The sequence below is a fragment of the Heloderma suspectum genome, chromosome 3 (assembly GCF_057233095.1).
Source record: "Heloderma suspectum isolate Gila_16-S chromosome 3, 16-S_ref, whole genome shotgun sequence".
Taxonomy (NCBI): domain Eukaryota; kingdom Metazoa; phylum Chordata; class Lepidosauria; order Squamata; family Helodermatidae; genus Heloderma; species Heloderma suspectum.
In genome coordinates this window covers 118,970,943-118,990,912 of record NC_139460.1, presented here as the reverse complement: position 1 = coordinate 118,990,912, position 19,970 = coordinate 118,970,943, and the positions used below count along the sequence as shown (strand labels likewise).

Below are 19,970 nucleotides of genomic sequence, written 5' to 3'. Positions count from 1 at the left end.
CTTTGTGATTGTTCTAGACTAGCCTGTGCCTGCTCCTCTACTCACTAGAGGTTAAAAGCAGAGTCCCACTGGTGTGGAAGTGTGTGTTACAAGACAAATAAATGAGAAAAAAAAGGTTTGTTAAAAAAGAAAAAAAATGTTAGGGGTCTCCCCCTTGACCTCCCCTGCCGAACTCCCCTGGCCAACTCCTGTATGCTCCCCCTGTTCGCTCCCTCTGTTCGCTCACTCTCTGGGAGCCTGCTTGCTTCTGTAGTCCCTGGACCAGCTGGAGCAGCTTGCTCTGCTCTGCTCAGCTGGGAGGCGGGAAATAGACTGAAGTTTCCTGCCCACACAGCTGCTAGGAGTACTCAGGCCACCCCCCCCCCCAATTCAGTTGGAGCTCTCAGAAGCACCTGGTGAGCTCATAGCCACTCAGAAGGATAAAGGGCAGCCTCCTGGGCTTCCTGCAGTCCACTTACCTCTTAGCCTTTGTCTCTTCTACCTCCTGGTGAGCTCACAGCCACTCAGAAGGATAAAGGACAGTCCCTTGGGCTTCCTGCAGCCCACTTACCTCTTTCCCCCTGTCTCCTTTGTTTCTTCTACCACTGCAACTCCCCTGGCCAACTTCTGTTTGCTCCCCCTGTTTGCTTGCTCTGGTTGCTCGCTTTCTGGGAGCTTGCTTGCCTCCACTCTTTGTGGAGTGGAGCATTTTCCCTCCACTCTTCCCACCTGCAACCCCTCTGAAATCTGCTCCAGGGAATTGTCCCCCTCCTATCTCTGCTGATGGAAGTGTTTCAGTTGGTGGAAGGGGCTAATTTGTTACAACCCACAGTAACCCAGTGAAAATGTTAGAAAGCATTCATACCTGCTTTGCAGATCATTGAGATGTAGTTCACCTACATAATGGGTGGCTGATGAGAGGGTGACAATTCGAGCATTGTGCCAGTGGGTTCCTGATTGCTTTAATGTTTCCAAGAGAAGGTTAGTCAACAAGAAGTGTCCTAAGTAGTTAACCCCAAAGTGCTCTTCAAACCCATCCTCCGTTTTCCTTTCAGGCACAAACATCACTGCAGCTAAGGAATTTAAAAAAGAAGAGAAAAGAAAGAATGCAGGTTAAGTGTGTGGTAAATAGATGCTTATTTGTGGTGACTGGGCCATTGCCAGATGCATTCATGAGCAAAGGCTGATTTTTTTTTTTTCATACTGCCATGAACTAACTCCATCCAATTCAGCAGTGGCGTGGGGAAAAATGGTCAGCTTCTGTACACAGAGAATGGCTGGGTTCACACAACATGCTAATCTACACTCAGTGGTTGAGCGTGGGTTGTTATTGAACTGTGGGCTGTTGTACTGTGGGTTATCTCACTATCTGACGATAACCCTGAAGAAAACGTGCTGTGTTCAGACAACCCAATAACCCAACCTGCAGAAAATGCGCTGTATTCAGACAACACAAAAACCCACGGTTCAACAACAAGCCACACTCAACCACTGAGTGTGGGTTAGCATGTTCTATGAACCCAGACAATGACAGTCAGGTGATCTGGGCTATATGTACAGGAAAAAGCAGGAGCCCCAAAAGCAGGGCCTTTGTCCTAAAAGAGAGAAGGGTGGCGGAATCTTTTTTGGTAATTATTAAAAATATTTTTCTTCAACTATGGGTGACTCATATTGCAGCACAATCCTACACATATTTATGCAAACGTCCTGCTATGTTACTCCCAGAAAACTGTGCACAGAATTTCAGTCTTAATCTCTCTCCACAAACATATTGCCACTGTGAACATAAGCTAAACCACCATCATCATCAAATTTCACATACCAAGTTTTCATTTAGGATTGGCACTCTAGAGTCATTTTAAAATAAAATGTCCTGGTTTTCAATAGCGGTAAATACATCAAGTGCTAGGAGGTTGAGTACCTTTTAAAACTAGGCCACTATTCAATTCCAGGCATGGGAAAGCATTTAAAGATGCTGCAGATATGTTATTTTTTTTAATATTCCCAAACTGAAAATTCCTACTTTTAAAACATAGAATGTTTTTGAGAGAGAGAAGACTAACAGCCCAAACCTTTAAGGCACAGCACTAGCATGGCAACTCAATACAGTTGGGTGATATGGCTTCACCCTGAAGTAGAGTATATAGCCACTGGAGCTGGGACTTGGCTGCAATGTTTAAGTGCCCCATAAGAGCCTGTATGCAACACCAGTAGGGGTAGAATGGGGACAGAAAGGGGACAGCCCAGTGCCACCTCCATAAACTGTATCCAAACAGTCACTGGAGCAGTATAGGACCTAACTTGTGACAGTGCAACCTCGTACCCAATGTTTTCCAAGACAACTGGGGAAGAGGTGGAAGATGGGTGGCTCTGCTCCACTTGCCAAGCATGAGGTTAGCTGCACTAAAGTACTTTATATGGTTGGCTTGCCAGGGGCTGCAGAGAAAGTCTTGAGACTCGTTGAGGCAAAATGAAACATAGTTAGCATCAAACGTTTGGGGCAGTATCCAGCTTTGCACTACTGCTAACGTAAATGACATTGTGCTAGCATAAACTGTCTCTAGAGCAATGCCAATAGCAATGCTGGTGCAATGGATTTTGCCAGAAAACTTGCTGTGCCAGCAAGTGCTACTATCATTGCGCTAGAGACAGCTTACGCTAGTGCAACAGCATTTACATTAGCAGTATGTGCAGCGTTTCATACTACCCTTGATGTTTAAACATGAAAATAATACATATCTACTTTTTCAAAAAATGTTCAGTTCACGTTATACTCTTTAAAAAACAAAGAGGCTCTGCTTGTCCATGAGAAAGAAATAATAATTCATGAATCCACAATTGGGCAATATCTTCACTGGGGCCAACCAAAATGCCACAAAAGATTTATACTTTGGGGGTTTAAGATTTATACCCCCCCAAAAAAAAATTACACAAAGTACTGCTCAAAGGGCAGGGGTATTTCGAGTATAGGACCAAGATTAGTCTCCATCATATTTCTCCAAAATATGTAATTACTTTAATGCACAGGCCAATGGGGCAGGATTGGGAAGGCAAATCAAGTAAAATCTGAGCACATCCTAGAGAAGATATTAGGAACAGCACAATCCAAACATATAGCTCTTTTAAGGTTGAAGCACAGGGTATAAATCTATAAAGTAAGCAAGTAAATGTAATTGTGCAAACAACATTGTTAAAGAAAAAGATGGAAGAATCAAATGCAAGGGGAGTGGAAGGTAAAAGGAATGATGGGATGAGGGAATAGGCAAAGATTAGTGGAAGGAAAAAGGACGGAAGTGGAGTAGAAATAAGAAACAGAATAGTAAAACATGTCACAGTGTGGTAGATATAAGCCACGGTACAACTTCCATTTTGAAAATTGTAGCAACTTGGCTGACAGCTTTCCCATACATTCTGACAATGCATCATATCAAGTATCCTTTTACTTGTGGCATCTCGACTTGTGAGTACATTTTGTTTCAAAATGATCAACACCAATTAAGAGGTGTTGCATTATGGCTGAGGAGGAGGAGACAATGGTCTCATTTTTCCAGAGCATCTTATGGCTCTGAAGGAATCAGGGACAGAAGACACTTCTACTCTGTGTGTTTTGCTGCAGGTGCAAGGAGCCAAGTTCTCTCACAATAATGGAAATTCAGCCAGCTCCATTTCCAAAGTAAAATGAAAGGGAAAAGTGCCTTTCTTTAGAGCAATATGCATACTCTCTTTTCCTTCACAATGGAAATAAACTGGCTAGGCTTACAGACAGTCAGGGTCAAATTCATATGACCAAAATACAAATCCCAGGGAAAGTAGATGCTCTCATTATAGCTCAGTGAGTGGCAAGCCATTGCTTGACTGCTCTGTCACTACTCAGTTATTTTTTCATCATGCACTGGGGGCCTCATTACATTTTTGTCAGGAGAATTGGCCCTGAACTAGAAAAAGATTTGTCTGGATAAAGAGGGAGGAAAGCCCACATTACCTTTACTGTGTAAATTCTGTACACCTCTTTCATTTGTCCCTTTTGCATACTGATTTTGACTATAATTTTCCCCTTCTTTCATTTGTGGATGTATTGTTCGAATAGTCTACATATTTTTACCCAAATTACTACATTGATAGGGTTTTTTTGCCCTGTCCAACAGCCTTCAGTCTCTGAAGAGATACAAATGCTTAAAAAAGAATTCCTGCAATGTATCAGTTTGTTTATAATGCTATTTTAATCTTTCTGTCTATCAGAAAGGAACAAAGTGAATACATACACAGCCTGTTTTCAGATGAAGGAAAAGCCTTAAAAGAAGAACAAGTTCTTTTTCTTAAATTATTAACTACACAACATTCTCTGTACACTAGAAGTTGTACACTATTGATTTTCTACAGTCCAGACATGTCATCAGCTTTACTCTTGGGCCCTAAGGGGGTGAACTTGGAATAACAGAAAGTGTTCTGTTTTTCTACTGGCAATACCTGTGAAACTATTTGTTACCAAGACCCACTCCGGAAATTCTTTTGCTAATCTTTTGTGAGGAAAGCCCTTAGAAGAAAACTCTTTTTCAAATAGATTTCATTATCAATTGCCTTGGGATTCCTAATGTTCCCTTGTGTCTGAAAGTACGACAGAGAGTTTAGAACAAGGACTGGCAGCATACAGAATGATAGTGTCACTATAAAAAACCCTCTCTGTTTTGATAGGACTGTCATTTATATGCAATTTACTAATTTAGCTTAGCGAGCTTGGTTTCAAAAGCCTTTGATTAAACAGACATCAACAGAGAGAGCAAGCAGTTGGAAGAGCATTTATGAACAATCTGCATAGCATGTGTCAATGCAGATTTTGTTTAGCAATTCTTGCTCTGTTATTAGTGTACATGCAAGCAGATCTGCCTGATATCAAGATTCTGAGGTAATCCATTTAATTAAATTCTGACACTCTGCAAGATACTGTCTGGATTGTGTACTTGAATTAGTTCAGAATTAAGATGTCTTTTGAAGGATGGGGTGGGCTGAGCAAGGCAGGACAGGAGAGGGGCAGCTATGCTAAATGAAGAATAATTTAACTACAATAAACAAAGATTTCATTGCGACAAGCACTCAGTGTTAACATCACATTCAAACCATGCTGTGGCCTAGTTCATATATAAAAAAGTGGCATGTACCTTCTTACAGAAGCAGGAAGGAATGGAAAGATGAAATTATTAGATACCAGACAAGAGAAAAAATACTCCCTATGAAAAGGAGATGGGTGTGAGACAGTACTGAGAAAATCATGTTTCTCAATAGGGGAGAAAGGAGGGGAGAGCATATGTGCAGAACAGTACTGAAAAATGCTCGGATAAGCAACATTAAAATCCACAAGTCAGGAGGGTTCCATAGGATATCAAAGGAAATGGATAAAAGATACTCCTATGAGGAGGGAGAGGGAGTGTGTGTGTGTGTGTGTGGGGGGGATTATTGCCAAAGATTTGAATACAAACAACGCATGGATGTAAAAGGGAGAACATTTGCTATTGTTTTCTTGTGCTGCCCAATGAATGTATTGGTTTCAAAATGTTTTACTTGTTTGTTTAATCTATTTTGTAATGGTTGTTTAACCTATATTTTAAACTGCCATGAGCACTTGAAAAGGCAGTTTAAAATATTTTAAATAAAAAAACCTGTTTTTTAATATTGGTTCCGGTTGTAATATCATGGTAGTTGTAGAAGGCCAGCTAGGACACGTCTCTTCTCTGAGCTAATGCCTGTTTAATGCCTCTTGATTAGTGGTCATGCTGAGTTTGTAAGTGTATTACCATAACCTCCAGGATTGGGGCTTTGATTTATCCTGGGAAAAAAACTGGTAAATCCAGATTATATGAACCTTATCTAACCTGGTGAACTACAAAACATGGTCATGATCCTGCCAAAGTTAAGTCCAAAGTTTAGGGATGGGTGGAAATTCATTTCATTTCAGCTTGCGTAAGAATTTAACAAAAGTTCTCCATATATGAAACAAAAAGAACTTGAGATTTTAAATATTTAATATTTAAATGTGGGAGAAGCAGAAACTGACAGATTTGTCCATCTATGCCCAGGGTTTTGACTGCTTAGCTCTTAAAAGTCTAGGTTTGAACTTCTCTGCATTCAACCATGATAGTGGTTGCCCCTCTTTTCTTCCCATAGATTCCTTGGCTTTAACAGCCATATGGCAGGCAGGTACATCATGGCCCTCTTCTCCATGCTGGGAAAAGCCGTATCTTTTGGTTGGTGCAGATTGGCAAGAATGTCATTTCAGTTCGATTTTGAATTTACTAAAATTCACAATGTTCAGAATCAGGAGAGAAAGAACTTGAGATTTAAAAATTCTAATGCAGGAAGAAAGCGGATCTGACAGATTCGCCCATCCCTACCAAAGTGAAGTACTACCCTTAAAGGCAGCATAAAAATAATTTTAAACAAATAAAAATAAATAAATGGTTTTCTGTGGGCAGGTTAAGCTCATGCTTAAATCTCTCCCACTGGAATCAACTGGACTTCAATTTACTTACTTTCGCTCATATCATGCCCTATATTTCTAAAGCTCTACAGTTAAGAATAAAACTACAGTTAGAAACCCCTTCATGGATCACTGCCTTGTTGTGGCGAAGGGGCTTGCGTAACTCAGTGAAGCCCTAAGCTATGCCGTGCAGGGCCACCCAAGACGGACAGGTCATGGCGGAGTGTTCTGACAAAATGTGGTCCACTGGAGAAGGAAATGGCAACCCACTCCAGTATTCCTGCCAAGAAAAACCCATGGAACGTATCACAAGGCTAAAAGAGATGACGCTGGAAGATGAGCCCCTCAGGTCGGAAGGTGTCCAATATGCTACTGGGGAAGACCAGGGGGAATTTCCAAGTAGCGCCAGAAAGAGTGAAGCGGCTGGGCCAAAGCTGAAAGGACACTCAGCTGTGGATGTGTCTGGTGGTGAAAAGAAAATCCGATGCTGTAAAGAACAATATCGTTTAGGAACCTGGAATGTCAGATCAATGAATCAAGGAAAGCTGGAGGTGGTCAAACATGAGATGGCAAGATTGAACATCGATATCTTGGGAATCAGTGAACTAAAATGGACAAGCATGAGCGAATTTAATTCAGGTGACCATCATATCTACTAATGTGGGCAAGAATCCCTTAGAAGAAATGGAGTAGCACTCATAGTCAATAAAAGGGTGGGGAAAGCAGTACTGGGGTACTATCTCAAAAATGACAGAATGATCTCAGTATGAATCCAAAGCAAACCATTCAGCATCACAGAAATTCAAGTCTATGCCCCAACCACTGAGGCCAAAGAAGCTGAGGTTGATCGGTTCTATGAAGACCTACAACACCTTCTTGAACTAACACCAAAAAAAGACGTCCTTTTCATCATAGGGGATTGGAATGCTAAAGTAGGAAGTCAAGAAATCACCAGGATAACAGGCAGGCATGGCCTTGGTGTACAAAATGAAGCAGGACAAAGGCTAATAGAGTTTTGCCAAGAGAGCACGCTGATCATAGCAAAAACGCTTTTCCAACAGCACAAGAGGCGACTCTACACATGGACGTCACCAGATGGGCAATATCGAAATCAGATTGATTATGTAGTTTGCAGCCAAAGATGGAGAAGCTCTATACAGTCAGTAAAAACAAGCCCTGGAGCTGACTGTGGCTCAGATCATGAGCTGCTTCTTGCAAAATTTCGGCTTAAATTGAAGAACGTAGGGAAAACCACTAAACCGTTCAGGTATGACCTAAATCATATCCCTTATGAATATACAGTGGAGGTGAGGAATAGATTTCAGGGATTAGACCTGATAGACAGAGTGTTTGAGGAACTATAGACAGAGGTCCGTAACATTGTTCAGGAGGCAGCAACGAAATCCACCCCAAAGAAAAAGAAATGCAAGAAAGCAAAGTGGCTGTCTGATGAGGCTTCACAAGTAGCTGAGGAGAGAAGGGAAGCAAAAAGCAAGGGAGAAAGGGGAAGATATATCCAACTGAATGCAGACTTCCAGAGAATAGCAAGGAGAGACAAGAAGGCCTTCTTAAATGAACAATGCAAAGAAATTGAGGAAAACAATAGAATGGGAAAGACTAGCCATCTTTTCAAGAAAATTGGAGATCACAAGGGAACGTTTTATGCAAAGACGGGCATGATAAAGGACAAAGAAGGCAGGGACCTAACAGAAGCAGATGAAATTAAGAAGAGGTGGAAAGACTACACAGAAAAACTATACAGGAAAGATCTTAATGTCCCTGAGAGCCATGATAGTGCGGTCACTGAACTTGAGCCGGACATCCTAGAGAGTGAAGTCAAGTGAGCCTTAGGAAGCAATACTAACAACAAAGCTAGTGGAGATGAAAGTATTCCAGCCGAGCTATTTAAAATCCTAAATGACGATGCTGTTAAAGTGCTGCACTCAATATGCCAACAAATTTGGAACACTCAACAATGGCCACAAGACTGGAAAATGTCAGTTTACATTCCAATTCCAAAGAAGGGCAATGCCAAGGAGTGCTCTAACTACCGTACAATTGCGCTCATTTCACATGCCGGCAAAGTTATGCTCGAAATCGAACAAGCTAGGCTTCAGCAGTATGTGAACCGAAAACGACGGGAAGTACAAGCTGGGTTTTGAAGAGGCAGAGGAACTAGAGATCAAATCACCAACATTCTCTGGAGCATGGACAAAGCAAGGGAATTCCAGAAAAACGTCTATTTCTGCTTCAGTGACTACGTTAATGCCCTTGATTGTGTGGATCACAACAAACTCTGGCAAATTCTGAAAGAGATGGGAGTACCAGACCACCTTACCTGTCTCCTGAGAAACCTGTATGAGGGACAAGAAGCAACAGGAAGAACCGGACATGGAACAACCGATTGGTTCAAAATTGGGAAAGGAGTACGACAAGGCTGCATATTGTCACCCTGCTTATTTAACTTATATGCAGAGTACATCATGAGAAACGCCGGGCTGGATGAATCACAGGTCGGAATTAAGATTGCTGGGAGAATTATCAACAACCTCAGATACGCAGACGATACCACCGTAATGGCAGAAAGCAAAGAGGATCTAAAGAGCCTCTTGTTGAGGGTGAAAGTGGAGAGTGCAAAAGCTGGTTTGAAACTCAACATTAAAAAAACGAAGATCATGGCATCTGGCCCCATCACTTCCTGGCCTATAGAAGGGGAAGAAATGGAAGCAGTGACAGATTATACTTTCTTGGGTTCCAAGATCACCGCAGACGGTGACTGTAGCCATGAAATTAAAAGACGCTTGCTCCTTGGGAGGAAAGCTATGGCAAACCTAGACAGCATAGTAAGAAGCAGAGACATCACCTTGCCGACAAAGGTTCGTATAATCAAAGCTATGGTTTTCCCAGTAGTAACGTATGGCTGTGAGAGCTGGACTATAAGGAAGGCTGAGTGCCGAAGAATTGATGCTTTCAAACTGTGTTGCTGGAGAAGACTCTTATGAGTCCCCTGGACTGCAAAGAGGTCAAATCAGTCAATCCTAAAGGAAATCAACCCTGAGTGCTCATTGGAAGGACAGATACTGAAGCTGAAGCTCCAATATTTTGGCCACCTAATGCGAAGAGAAAACTCCCTGGAAAAGACCCTGATTCTGGGAAAGATTGAAGGTAAAAGGAGAAGGGGACGGCAGAGGATGAGATGGCTAGATAGCATCACTGATGCAATGAATATGAACCTGAGCACACTCCGGGAGAGAGCGGAGGACAGGAAGGCCTGGTGTGCTGTGGTCCATGGGATCACGAAGAGTCGGACACGACTTAACGACTGAACAACAACAACAACAACAGTCAGAAATGTAGTGAACAAAAGGTCTACTGAAAACCTGATGCGAAGTTCAAATTAGCTTTGAAAAGGGTAACTTCTCTACTTAGTAGGTAAACTTGGGATAAAATTATTCAAGCCAAGGCCAATTAACTTTGTAATGGGTATATTCTGTGCTTTTCTCCATTCCTTTAATTAAATGAACTATACATTCAGTCACTTGAACAATAAAGCCTGATTTCTGGAGAAAAACAAAACAAAGCAAAGTGTGATTTCTGGAAACGGGAAGCCAATTAGAAGATTCATTTTTCTTAATTACCTGATAGGCCTAATTGTACAGATTGGTGGTGGTGATGGGATTTCCAGCAATGATATCTCATTCAAAGCATTCATTATCAGAACAAGTAAACAGATTTCTCAAATACAAGTCTGCAGTACAGTAACAAAAGTAAGCAGCTAGATGGCAAATTGTGTTTTGGGGCACCTGCGTGAAAAGCCAACCTAGAAAAGAAAGGATGGACTTAGAAAGGATGGGCGTCGCACTTGGAGTCGCAAGATCTACCCACCTGCCTCTCCAGAGACACCAGCAGCCACAACACCAGCAGCAAATAGCAGCAGCAGCAGAGGGCAGCAGCTTTAAAGACCAGGGGAAGGGGCAAACGTGGACTATCTGCTCCTTCTTAGCTGCTGTTCTCTTTTATCTCTTTTATATGCTTTTAAACTGTTGTATATTTTATATCTTAATATTTTAATATGTGCCTGGGAGGACTATTGGACAACTCAGGGGGTGGGGGAGGTGCCACCATAACTGTGGTCACGGGCAGGGGGAGGTATGGCGTTGGGGGATTAACAGGCCAGTTGAGGAGAAGAGGGGCTAGACACCTTACAGCTGTCCCCTCTTCTGGTTCTTCCCCCAACCTGATGGTTCCTGGCAGCCTTACCAGTCTGCCCTCGGGTCTGGTGGTGCTGCTGCTGAATGCCAGGTCGGCCCAAAATAAGGCCTCCCTCATCCATGATTTGATTGTGGATGAGGGGGCTGACCTAGCATGTATTACTGAGACCTGGGTGGGGGAACTGGGAGGGGTCACTCTCTCCCAGCTGTGCCCTCCTGGGTACTCAGTGCAGCACCAACACTGACTTGAGGGTCGGGGAGGGGGGGTTGCCGTGGTCTATAGGAATTCAATCTCCCTCTCCAGGCTTCCTGCTCATTCGAGTGCAGATCTTGAGTGTCTGTACCTTGTGTTGGGTACCCGGGACAGATTAGGGATTCTGTTGGTGTACCGCCCACCCCGCTGCCCATCAGACTCCCTGCCTGAGCTGACGGAGGTGGTCTCGGACTTGGTGTTGAGGACCCCCAGGATGATGGTCCTGGGGGATCTCAACTTCCATGCCGAGGCCGCTGTATCCGGGGCGGCTCAGGACTTCATGGCCGCCATGACAACCATGGGGCTGTCCCAACATGTCATCGGCCCAACGCATATAAAAGGACACACGCTTGATTTGGGTTTCTCGACTGGGCAGGAGGATGGTGATCTGAAAGTGGAGGAATTAACATCTGTCCCTTTGTCATGGTCAGATCACTTCCTGCTGAGGTTTAGACTTCTGGCGGCCTTTCCCCTCTGCAAGGGTGGGGGACCTATTAAAATGGTCCGCCCCCGGAGATTAATGGATTCCGTTGGATTCCAGAGGGCTCTGGGGGATTTTCCTGCTGGTATGGCTGGTGCTCCTGTTGAAGCCCAGGTCGCTCTGTGGAATGCAGAGATGACTCTGTCGGTTGACACGATCGCACCCAAGCGCCCTCTCCCTCTGAGCAGAGCCCGGCCAGCTCCTTGGTATACACCTGAGCTGAGGGCAATGAAGCAAGAGGGGAGACGGCTAGAACACAGGTGGAGGAAAACTTGTGCTGAGTCTGACCGAACACAGGTAAGAGCCCACTATCGAGCCTACTCTGTGGCGGTGAGGGTGGCAAAGAGGCAGTTCTTTTCCACCAGCATTGCATCTTCTCAGTGTCGCCCGGCGGAGCTTTTCCGAGTGGTTCGCGGCCTGTTACATTCTGGGCCAGGGAGAGAGACGGTGGAACCCTCGGTAGCACGCTGTGACGGGTTTGCGCGGCACTTTGAGGATAAAGTCGCTCAGATTCGTCATGAATTGGACACCACGATTAATGCAGTTCCATTGGTAGAGGCGTTCAGAGCACCGTCTGGTCCAGTTTTATTGGATGAGTTTCAGTTACTGAGGCCTGAGGATGCGGACAAGGTGCTTGGCCAAGTCCGATCGACCACTTGTGTGCTTGACCCTTGCCCTTCATGGCTTATTAAATCAAACAAGGAGGGGTTGTCCAGCTGGGTCCAGGAGGTTGTAAATTCCTCCTTGAGAGAGGGAGTGGTGCCTGCCGCTTTAAAAGAGGCAGTAATTAGACCACTCCTGAAAAAGCCTAACCTGGACCCAGAGGATGTTAACAATTATAGGCCAGTGGCCAACATCCCCTTCCTGGGCAAGGTGCTTGAGCGGGTGGTTGTAGGACAGCTCCAGGCACTCTTGAATGAAACGGATTATCTAGATCCATTTCAATCGGGCTTCAGGCCTGGTTTTGTAACGGAAACTGCCTTGGTCGCCCTGTGGGATGACCTCTGCCGGGAGAGGGACAGGGGGAGTGCGACCCTGTTGATTCTCCTGGACCTCTCAGCAGCTTTCGATACCATCGACCATGGTATCCTTCTGGATAGGTTGTCTGGGTTGGGAGTTGGAGGCACTGCACTACAGTGGTTCCGCTCCTACTTGGATGGCCGATTCCAGAAGGTGGTGCTGGGGGATTATTGCTCTGTGCCATGGCAATTGTGCCATGGGGTTCCACAGGGCTCTATTCTATCCCCCATGCTGTTTAACATCTACATGAAACCGCTGGGGGAGGTTATCCGGAGGTGTGGGCTGAGGTGCCATCAATATGCGGATGACACCCAGCTCTACCTCTCTTTCTCATCAAAACCAGGTGAGGCAGTGGCTGTTCTGAACCAGTGCCTGGGCACGGTAATGGACTGGATGAGGGCCAATAAACTGAAACTCAATCCAGACAAGACGGAGGTACTGTTAGTGGGTGGTTCGTCTGCCCGGCTAGGTGATAATCAACCTGTTCTGGAGGGGGTTGCACTCCCCCTAAAGGATCAGGTTCGTAGTTTGGGGGTGCTCTTGGATCCAGAACTGTCACTTGAGGCACAGGTGAACTCAGTGGCACGGAGCACTTTTTATCAGCTTAGGCTGGTATACCAACTACACCCTTATCTGGACAGAGATAGCCTAGCTACAGTTATCCATGCTCTGATAACTTCTCGTCTGGATTACTGCAATGCGTTATACGTGGGGCTGCCTTTGAAAACGGTCCGGAAACTTCAGCTGGTCCAAAATAGGGCAGCAAGATTGTTAACAGGGACTGGCCTGCGAGCTCATATTACGCCAGTACTTTTCCAGCTGCACTGGCTGCCGGTCCATTTCCGGGCCCGATTCAAAGTGCTGGTGTTAACATTCAAAGCCCTTAACGGCTTGGTGCCAGGTTACCTGAAGGATCGCCTCCTCCCATATGTGCCTGCCCGGACCTTAAGATCATCAGCAGCAGCCCTTCTCCGTGAGCCCCTGCCAAAGGAATTGAGGCGGGTGGCTACTAGGAGGAGGGCTTTTTCTGTTGTGGCACCCCGGCTCTGGAATGAGCTCCCTAGTGAGGTTCGCCTGGCGCCTACATTGTACTCCTTTCGGCGCCAGGTGAAGACCTTTTTATTTTCCCAGGCATTTTAGCTTTCTAAATTTTTATCTTTGCTGTTTTAAATCTGTATTTTAAACTCTTGCACTGCTGCTAGGTTTTATTGTGGTTGTATTGTTATATTGTGGTTTTAATGTTCTATATATTTTAAATTGTTTTATTGTGTGTTGTTTGGTTTTAGTTTTTGTGAACCGCCCAGAGAGCTTCGGCTATTGGGCGGTATAGAAATAAATAAATAAATAAATAAAAATAAATAAATAAATGGGCCTAATTTTATTCCCACACAAATCAGGAGGCAAAATTAATCATTATGCTAATGTTTCCCCAAATGCTGAAATTTGAAGCATTCTTTATATCTGAATTAAAACTGGATACACACTTCACTCGTATACCTCCAATGCTTTACTTTTAGCCTGTGTAAGAGTAACAATAAGGGAAGGGCCCTTCAGCGGTAGAGCCCCTGCTCTGCATGAAGAAAAGTCCCAGGTGCATTCCCTGGCATATCAGGTAGCAGATGATGGGAAAGATTCTGCTGAGACCCCGAAAAGCTACTACCAGAGTAGTACTGGGACAGAGAAATGGTCTAACTCACTTTAAGGCAGTTTAAAACTTCCATAAGTGTGTGCTCATGCACACAAGCATGTTTGTTCAAGAATAAGCCATCCTTAGCAGATACTATGTTTCTACATGGGTCACTGAAGCTGGGCATATTCTTGACTGGAAGAACAGAAGCCTAGGATAATTACTCATTCAAAGATGCAAAGTGCAGTCTCTTCTATGTTTGGGTAATTCTGCCATTTGCCTGCAGCAGGAAAAATTGAATAATTCAACCCTATCCAAAACAGAATTGCAGCAGAAAATTGCCCACCTGCAGCAAAGAGACCATCCAGGAGCAGGCAGAGCCAGATGCATGATTCATGCAGAGATACAGCAGGCACAGACACCTTTGTGGGATCACAGTAGCATTTCCTTGATTTTAAAAACTTTTTTCTTATGGCACACTCACAGTTTTCTCAGGGCACACAGTTGGGAATTACTGCTTTATGTTAAGTATGCTATAGAGGAGAAGCTGTGCTTGAGTATGAGATGTGCATGCTCATCCTGTTTCCTGTGTCAGTTTCGTTTACAGTGCTCGAACATGATGAACAATCAATTCCCCTGTCTCCAGTTTTTAGAAATATGGGTAAGCACAGCACAAGGAACAGAGTCACCACTAGGGATGTACATTCCATCTATGTTTCATGGACTGTCAGGCTTGTCCGCTCATTGACTGAATCTGATTTTTTTTTTAGGGATGTACAAAAATTTTGTACTAGTCGTGCATGTGCGAATTTGTGTAACCCCCCCCCCCCAAGTAAAAAAATGATCTGCAAGTCTGCCGAATCTGCATAAGTCGGAAAAAAGCTGGTCCGCTGTGGAATCCACAGGTCGGGTTCACAGAAATCCAAACTCATCTGAATCTGTTGTGGATTTCTCTTGCATCCCTAGTCACCACACAAACCATACCTTGGTGTGGGATAAGCAAAGGGAGAAGGAATTCTGCTTGTGTAACTATGCACTTTGTGATCATTAACATCTCCCTTGATGTAGGGGGGAAAAAAGACACAAAGAGGTATAAGCAGTGCACGTATCTAAATAAGCATCCATACGACTTCGGCGGTTGTAGGAGATATGCTCAAACGTAGCAGGGGCATAAGATCTTCAGTCCACTGAGTGACAGGTAGTGGGTGTTTTTCCTTCCGAGCTTGAAGTATAAGACTCTATGCAACTGTAAGGGCTCTCAGTATCCACTTTTGTTGTCCATCAGTTAATCCGCACATCACAGGGATGCAATTTAAAAACATGTGTACATCCGCTATTATCAGATTTTTCAAGAACAAAATTTATATGAGCAATAATTTCCAACCAAAGAGAAGCCACTACAGGACATCCCAAATCATATGCTTCAATGAAGCATTGTCCTCATTACATCACCAATATCTAGCTGAACTAGCCAGCTTCTTAACAAGCCTCTGTTGGTGTCCAATACACACGAGTTCTTGCTGAATTATTCTCAGTTTTAAATCTACAGAAACGATACATATAGACGCTAAGGCAACCTTCCATTGATTAGACTGTATACTGCATTCCAGTTCCTCATTCCATTCATTTTTGACCTTCTGAACATCCACTTTACTACATTTTTAAAAACTTTTATAATCAGCTAGTGTAGGCTTAGATTTCTCTAAGGAACCAATTCTTTCAACAGTGCAGGAAGCACTGAAGCCATTACATTACAAGTCTCTCTTGCTGCTAAAATTGTTAGTGGAGCCATTCCTTTCTTTTTAGATCCTAATGCCATCCAGCCAGAAAGGGGTACCAAATAATTTGACTCCAAAACGATCCATGGATATGAGTTTCCCACCACCACTTTTTTGCTGTTGTTGCTATGTTGTAAATAAAAAGATTTAACCCCCACCCCCAAATTATGCACTTTGTGTGAATGCCAACATAGAAGACAGCATTGCATATATAAGTCACAGAGGTTGGGGGTTACCCAATATGGTGTAACATAGAACGCCACTCTTACTGGAGCAGGCCAAGGACTTTTAACACATAAAAACACAGCAACTGCAGTTTTATTAGCAAACAAACAGCAGGAGTATGAAACTCAAAATTTCAAAATGGTGAGCATCTGTCATATCTGATATTACAGACTTGACCAAAAATAATAAAAAGAAAGGTCAGAAAGTTAATGTAAATAATCTGCAAAAGCCATGGCCGGCCATCAAGTAGATTTTTCCTTGTCTGTGTATGAATGTACATTATATATACATGCAATACAAAATATAAAATGGAATATGGAAGGAGAGTTAGTCCCTCTGAAAACCTGGCAGTGTAGAATGCTGAAATTCTTGAGAAATGCATCACCATCTCTCTGCAGAGCATTCTTTATTTATTTTGATTTGTGTCCTGTTGTTGCAAGGATTTCCTAACTGGGGCAGTAGGAAAAAAGGATTTTGCTTTTTCATGCTTTTAACAGCAAGATGTTTGGCAATCGACTATCTTGATAATCTATCTGTCTATCTATTATCTATATGTTGATCTCACCTATTTAGACTGATTTCAATATTTACCTTTGTACAGCATCTAGTGTACATAACAGACAATCTGACATTTAAAAAGTAAGTAAATAAAGTCCGCTTTCATGTCTCTCGCCTTCCTCACCACTTTTTATGTTGGAACTATAAAACTACTATTTTCTCCTTCAGTACCTTGATGGCAGTAATGACAGCTATCAGGTAGCTGGAGTAGGTTATGCACGGAGTAATACTTGTGCCTATTTGCTTGTTGCAGCAGGGAGAAAGAAAATATATTTGCTCCTGATTTTCATAGTAAATTAAAAACCTAAATTAGTTTTTAAAATCTAGATTAAAGTTGTTATGCACTTCTGTTACTTATTCACTTTGAAAATTTAACCAGTGAGGATGAGTATTGTTTACTGTAAAGAATAGTGCTTTGAGGCAAAATGAAAACATAAAAATGCAAGACCTGAAATTGTACACTTTTCCAGCCACATTTTGTTCTGCAACCATTGTTTTAAGTGAGTTCAACAAATACTTGTGTCTTTAGTTAAACCAAATGTAACAGGGAAATATATGTACCTTTACCCCTGTCCTTAAATCACCCCAACATGCTTAACAATGTTCATCTGTTTTGTGTGACATTTACAAGAAATTCCATATAATTTGAGTACATCACTGCCTAGGAGCTTATTCACATGAGCAGGCTTTTCCCACCGTAGCCAAGTCAATGAATCATGATTCACTTTCTGGGGACTGCCACAGTTACATATGCCAGTTCAACTATTACAATGTATGAATGGATATACCTTCATGCAATGTTTACTGTTTACTGTTTATGAAATCTTTACTAAAATGCCCATCATATTTGAAAGAACAGAAGAGACTGGCCTAGACTGCCTCTTAACCCAAGAGACTGGCCTAGACTGTCTCTTTTTCCAGAGGTACAAATTGAAATACAGTGTCAAAGATGGAGAATGCCAGATTAATTTGGACCTTATTCTACAGACACTGAAGATGTGAACAAACCTATAAGAAGGAGCCTTATAGGCACCCCCGACCTTCAAATGGCATTGAAACTAATCTCATACAGATAGGTAGCATACTTGTTGGGTCGGGTGAAGCAATGCTATACTGACACTATTCAGGATATGAACAAATTGGTAAACGGTTAAAACGTTTGGCTTTCCTCCATATTTCATTTTATTGGACTTGGATCACTTTCCCAGACAATTTGGGATATCATCAATACACTTGATTCCACGAAACTCAAAGCCAATAAAAACTTTTATCAGTTGCACATCTTCTTTTCTCATGCTTAATTGTCCATTTAGTAAGTGCCTATGACAGCCTACAAGTACGCTATGCAGGCAACAGCTCTCCACCAGTGTTTGTCCCCAGAAACTGGCATTCAGCGGCATACGGTTTTAGTTTTTTCCTGTCTTCCTATCTGAGTCTATTAATTCAATACATATTACAATACATATACAGCAATTAGACATCCCTTCTCTTACTCAGTTGAATAAGGTATGTGCACATTCTCGTATACATTATATGTTTCTTATGCAGAATACAAAAACAAAATTATTAACAAACAATTTTCTCTTCTTTATATATCCATAGATTTTGTAAATTACTAAATCAGGTTGTTGAAAAACAATACTGAATATATGGATATATTGTTTGATCTACAAAAATTAATAAAGCACGTCCAATTTTTTTTTTTTGCAAATTTCTCCCCTCTTGGTCTTTTTTTCTGCTGTTCTGGTATGTTAATTTTGCTGTAATAGCATAATCCCATATTTTAACCAACCACTAGTCCCTAGAAGGTTTTATTTGTCCTATCCAGTTTTTTTGCATATGATATTCTTGCTGGACCAACATATAAACTGTTAATTCCATATCTTGACTAACACATCCATCCAGTGTTATACTGTTCTGAATGTGACTTCAATTAACTATCACAGCTAATACCAATGGATAGACCTATCCTTCATGAAATTGTCTAATCCTTTTTTTAAAGCCATCTAAGCTAGTGGAACTACACTCACCTTATGTTAACCATGCATTGTGTGAAACAGTACCGTCCCACTCTCCCCCCCCCCCATTCTGAATATACTGCCAAACGATTTCATGGGAGACCCCAAGTTCTGAAGCTATGAGAGAGGAAGAAAAGCATTCCCTCTATTCCCTCTCTTCATGTATTCATAAGTTTATAAACCTCTATCAGTGGTCCCCACCACCAGGAGTCTTCTTTTTCTAAACTAAAATGCCTCAAGTTCTTTAACTTTGCCTTGTAGGGAAGATGGTCTGTCCTTGATCATTTTGGTTGTTCTTTTCTGTATATTTTTGAATTGGGATGACTAGAACTGCACACAGAGAGCAGTATCCAATGTTAGTCCTACTTGGAGTAGACCCACTGAAATAAATGTGACTTAAGTTAGTCATGACAAGTCCCATTCATTTCAATGGGTCTACTATAAAAAGGACTAACACTGGATACTTCCCAGTAGTCTAAATGCAGCCACTCCACTGAATTACACAAAGACATTTTGACCCTAGATTTTCTATTTTCAATTCCGTTCCTAATAATTCCAAACACTGAGTTTGTCTTTTTTATTTGCTGCTGTGCATCAAGCTGATGCATAATGTGATTCCTTTATGATAAACAATTAGTAGACAAAAATGTCAGTTTCAGTAATATTGCAATGGCTGACATAATTCTGCTGAAAGTTAGTAATAGAGGCTAATAAAGAAAACAGATATGTATTCTTTGGTTCAAAGAACAGAAGAGAATATGAAACAATGGCACGGAGCCCAATAGGTGAAAATTGATTTAAAAAGCATGTTTCAGGAAAACTCACCATTATTGATCAGGATATGGAGTGGGCAATTCTTTGCTTTAAATGCTTGAACAAATCGATGTATGGACTTCATGGAAGCCAAATCACAGTATAAAAACTCCACTGAAAGAGGGGGAAAAACAGTGTTAAATCAATCAAATGAAAAACAAATGTATTCATATTGGATTTGATACATTACAACCTTACTCTTAGGTTATTTGTAGACCAGAGGTATTTCCACACAATCTACTAAGAATATCACATAAAAATGTGCTGCAGATCACAATGTATTTGTAAATTTGTTACCATTTGTGCTCCGCTTCCTGTTTTAGGGATCTGGACAGATGTTCTACATGGTCCGTCTTTAATTGCCAATTTGTGCCATTGCACCTGGATACTTTGCTAATTCCTTTGCAGACTCTGGTATCTAGCACAAACTATTGGCCTGGTTCACACATAATAACCCATGGTTTGTTGCTGTACCCTGGGTTTGTCTGGCAGACAATCAAACAAACTGTGGTTTGTTTTCTCAATTCCTGAAATT

General features: G+C 42.3%; 1 protein-coding gene across 1 annotated transcript in view; it reads right to left on the bottom strand.

Moving 5' to 3' along the window:
- The window catches only part of DHRSX (dehydrogenase/reductase X-linked), a 193,196-nt gene that overhangs the window by 62,135 nt on the left and 111,091 nt on the right, over positions 1–19,970 (bottom strand). The window contains exons 4-5 of the mRNA XM_084844282.1: positions 19,448–19,549; positions 845–1,052 (exon numbers count right to left, since the gene is read on the bottom strand). Of these exons, the coding sequence (XP_084700408.1) occupies positions 845–1,052; positions 19,448–19,549 (310 nt within the window). The remainder of the gene's footprint in view (positions 1–844; positions 1,053–19,447; positions 19,550–19,970) is intronic.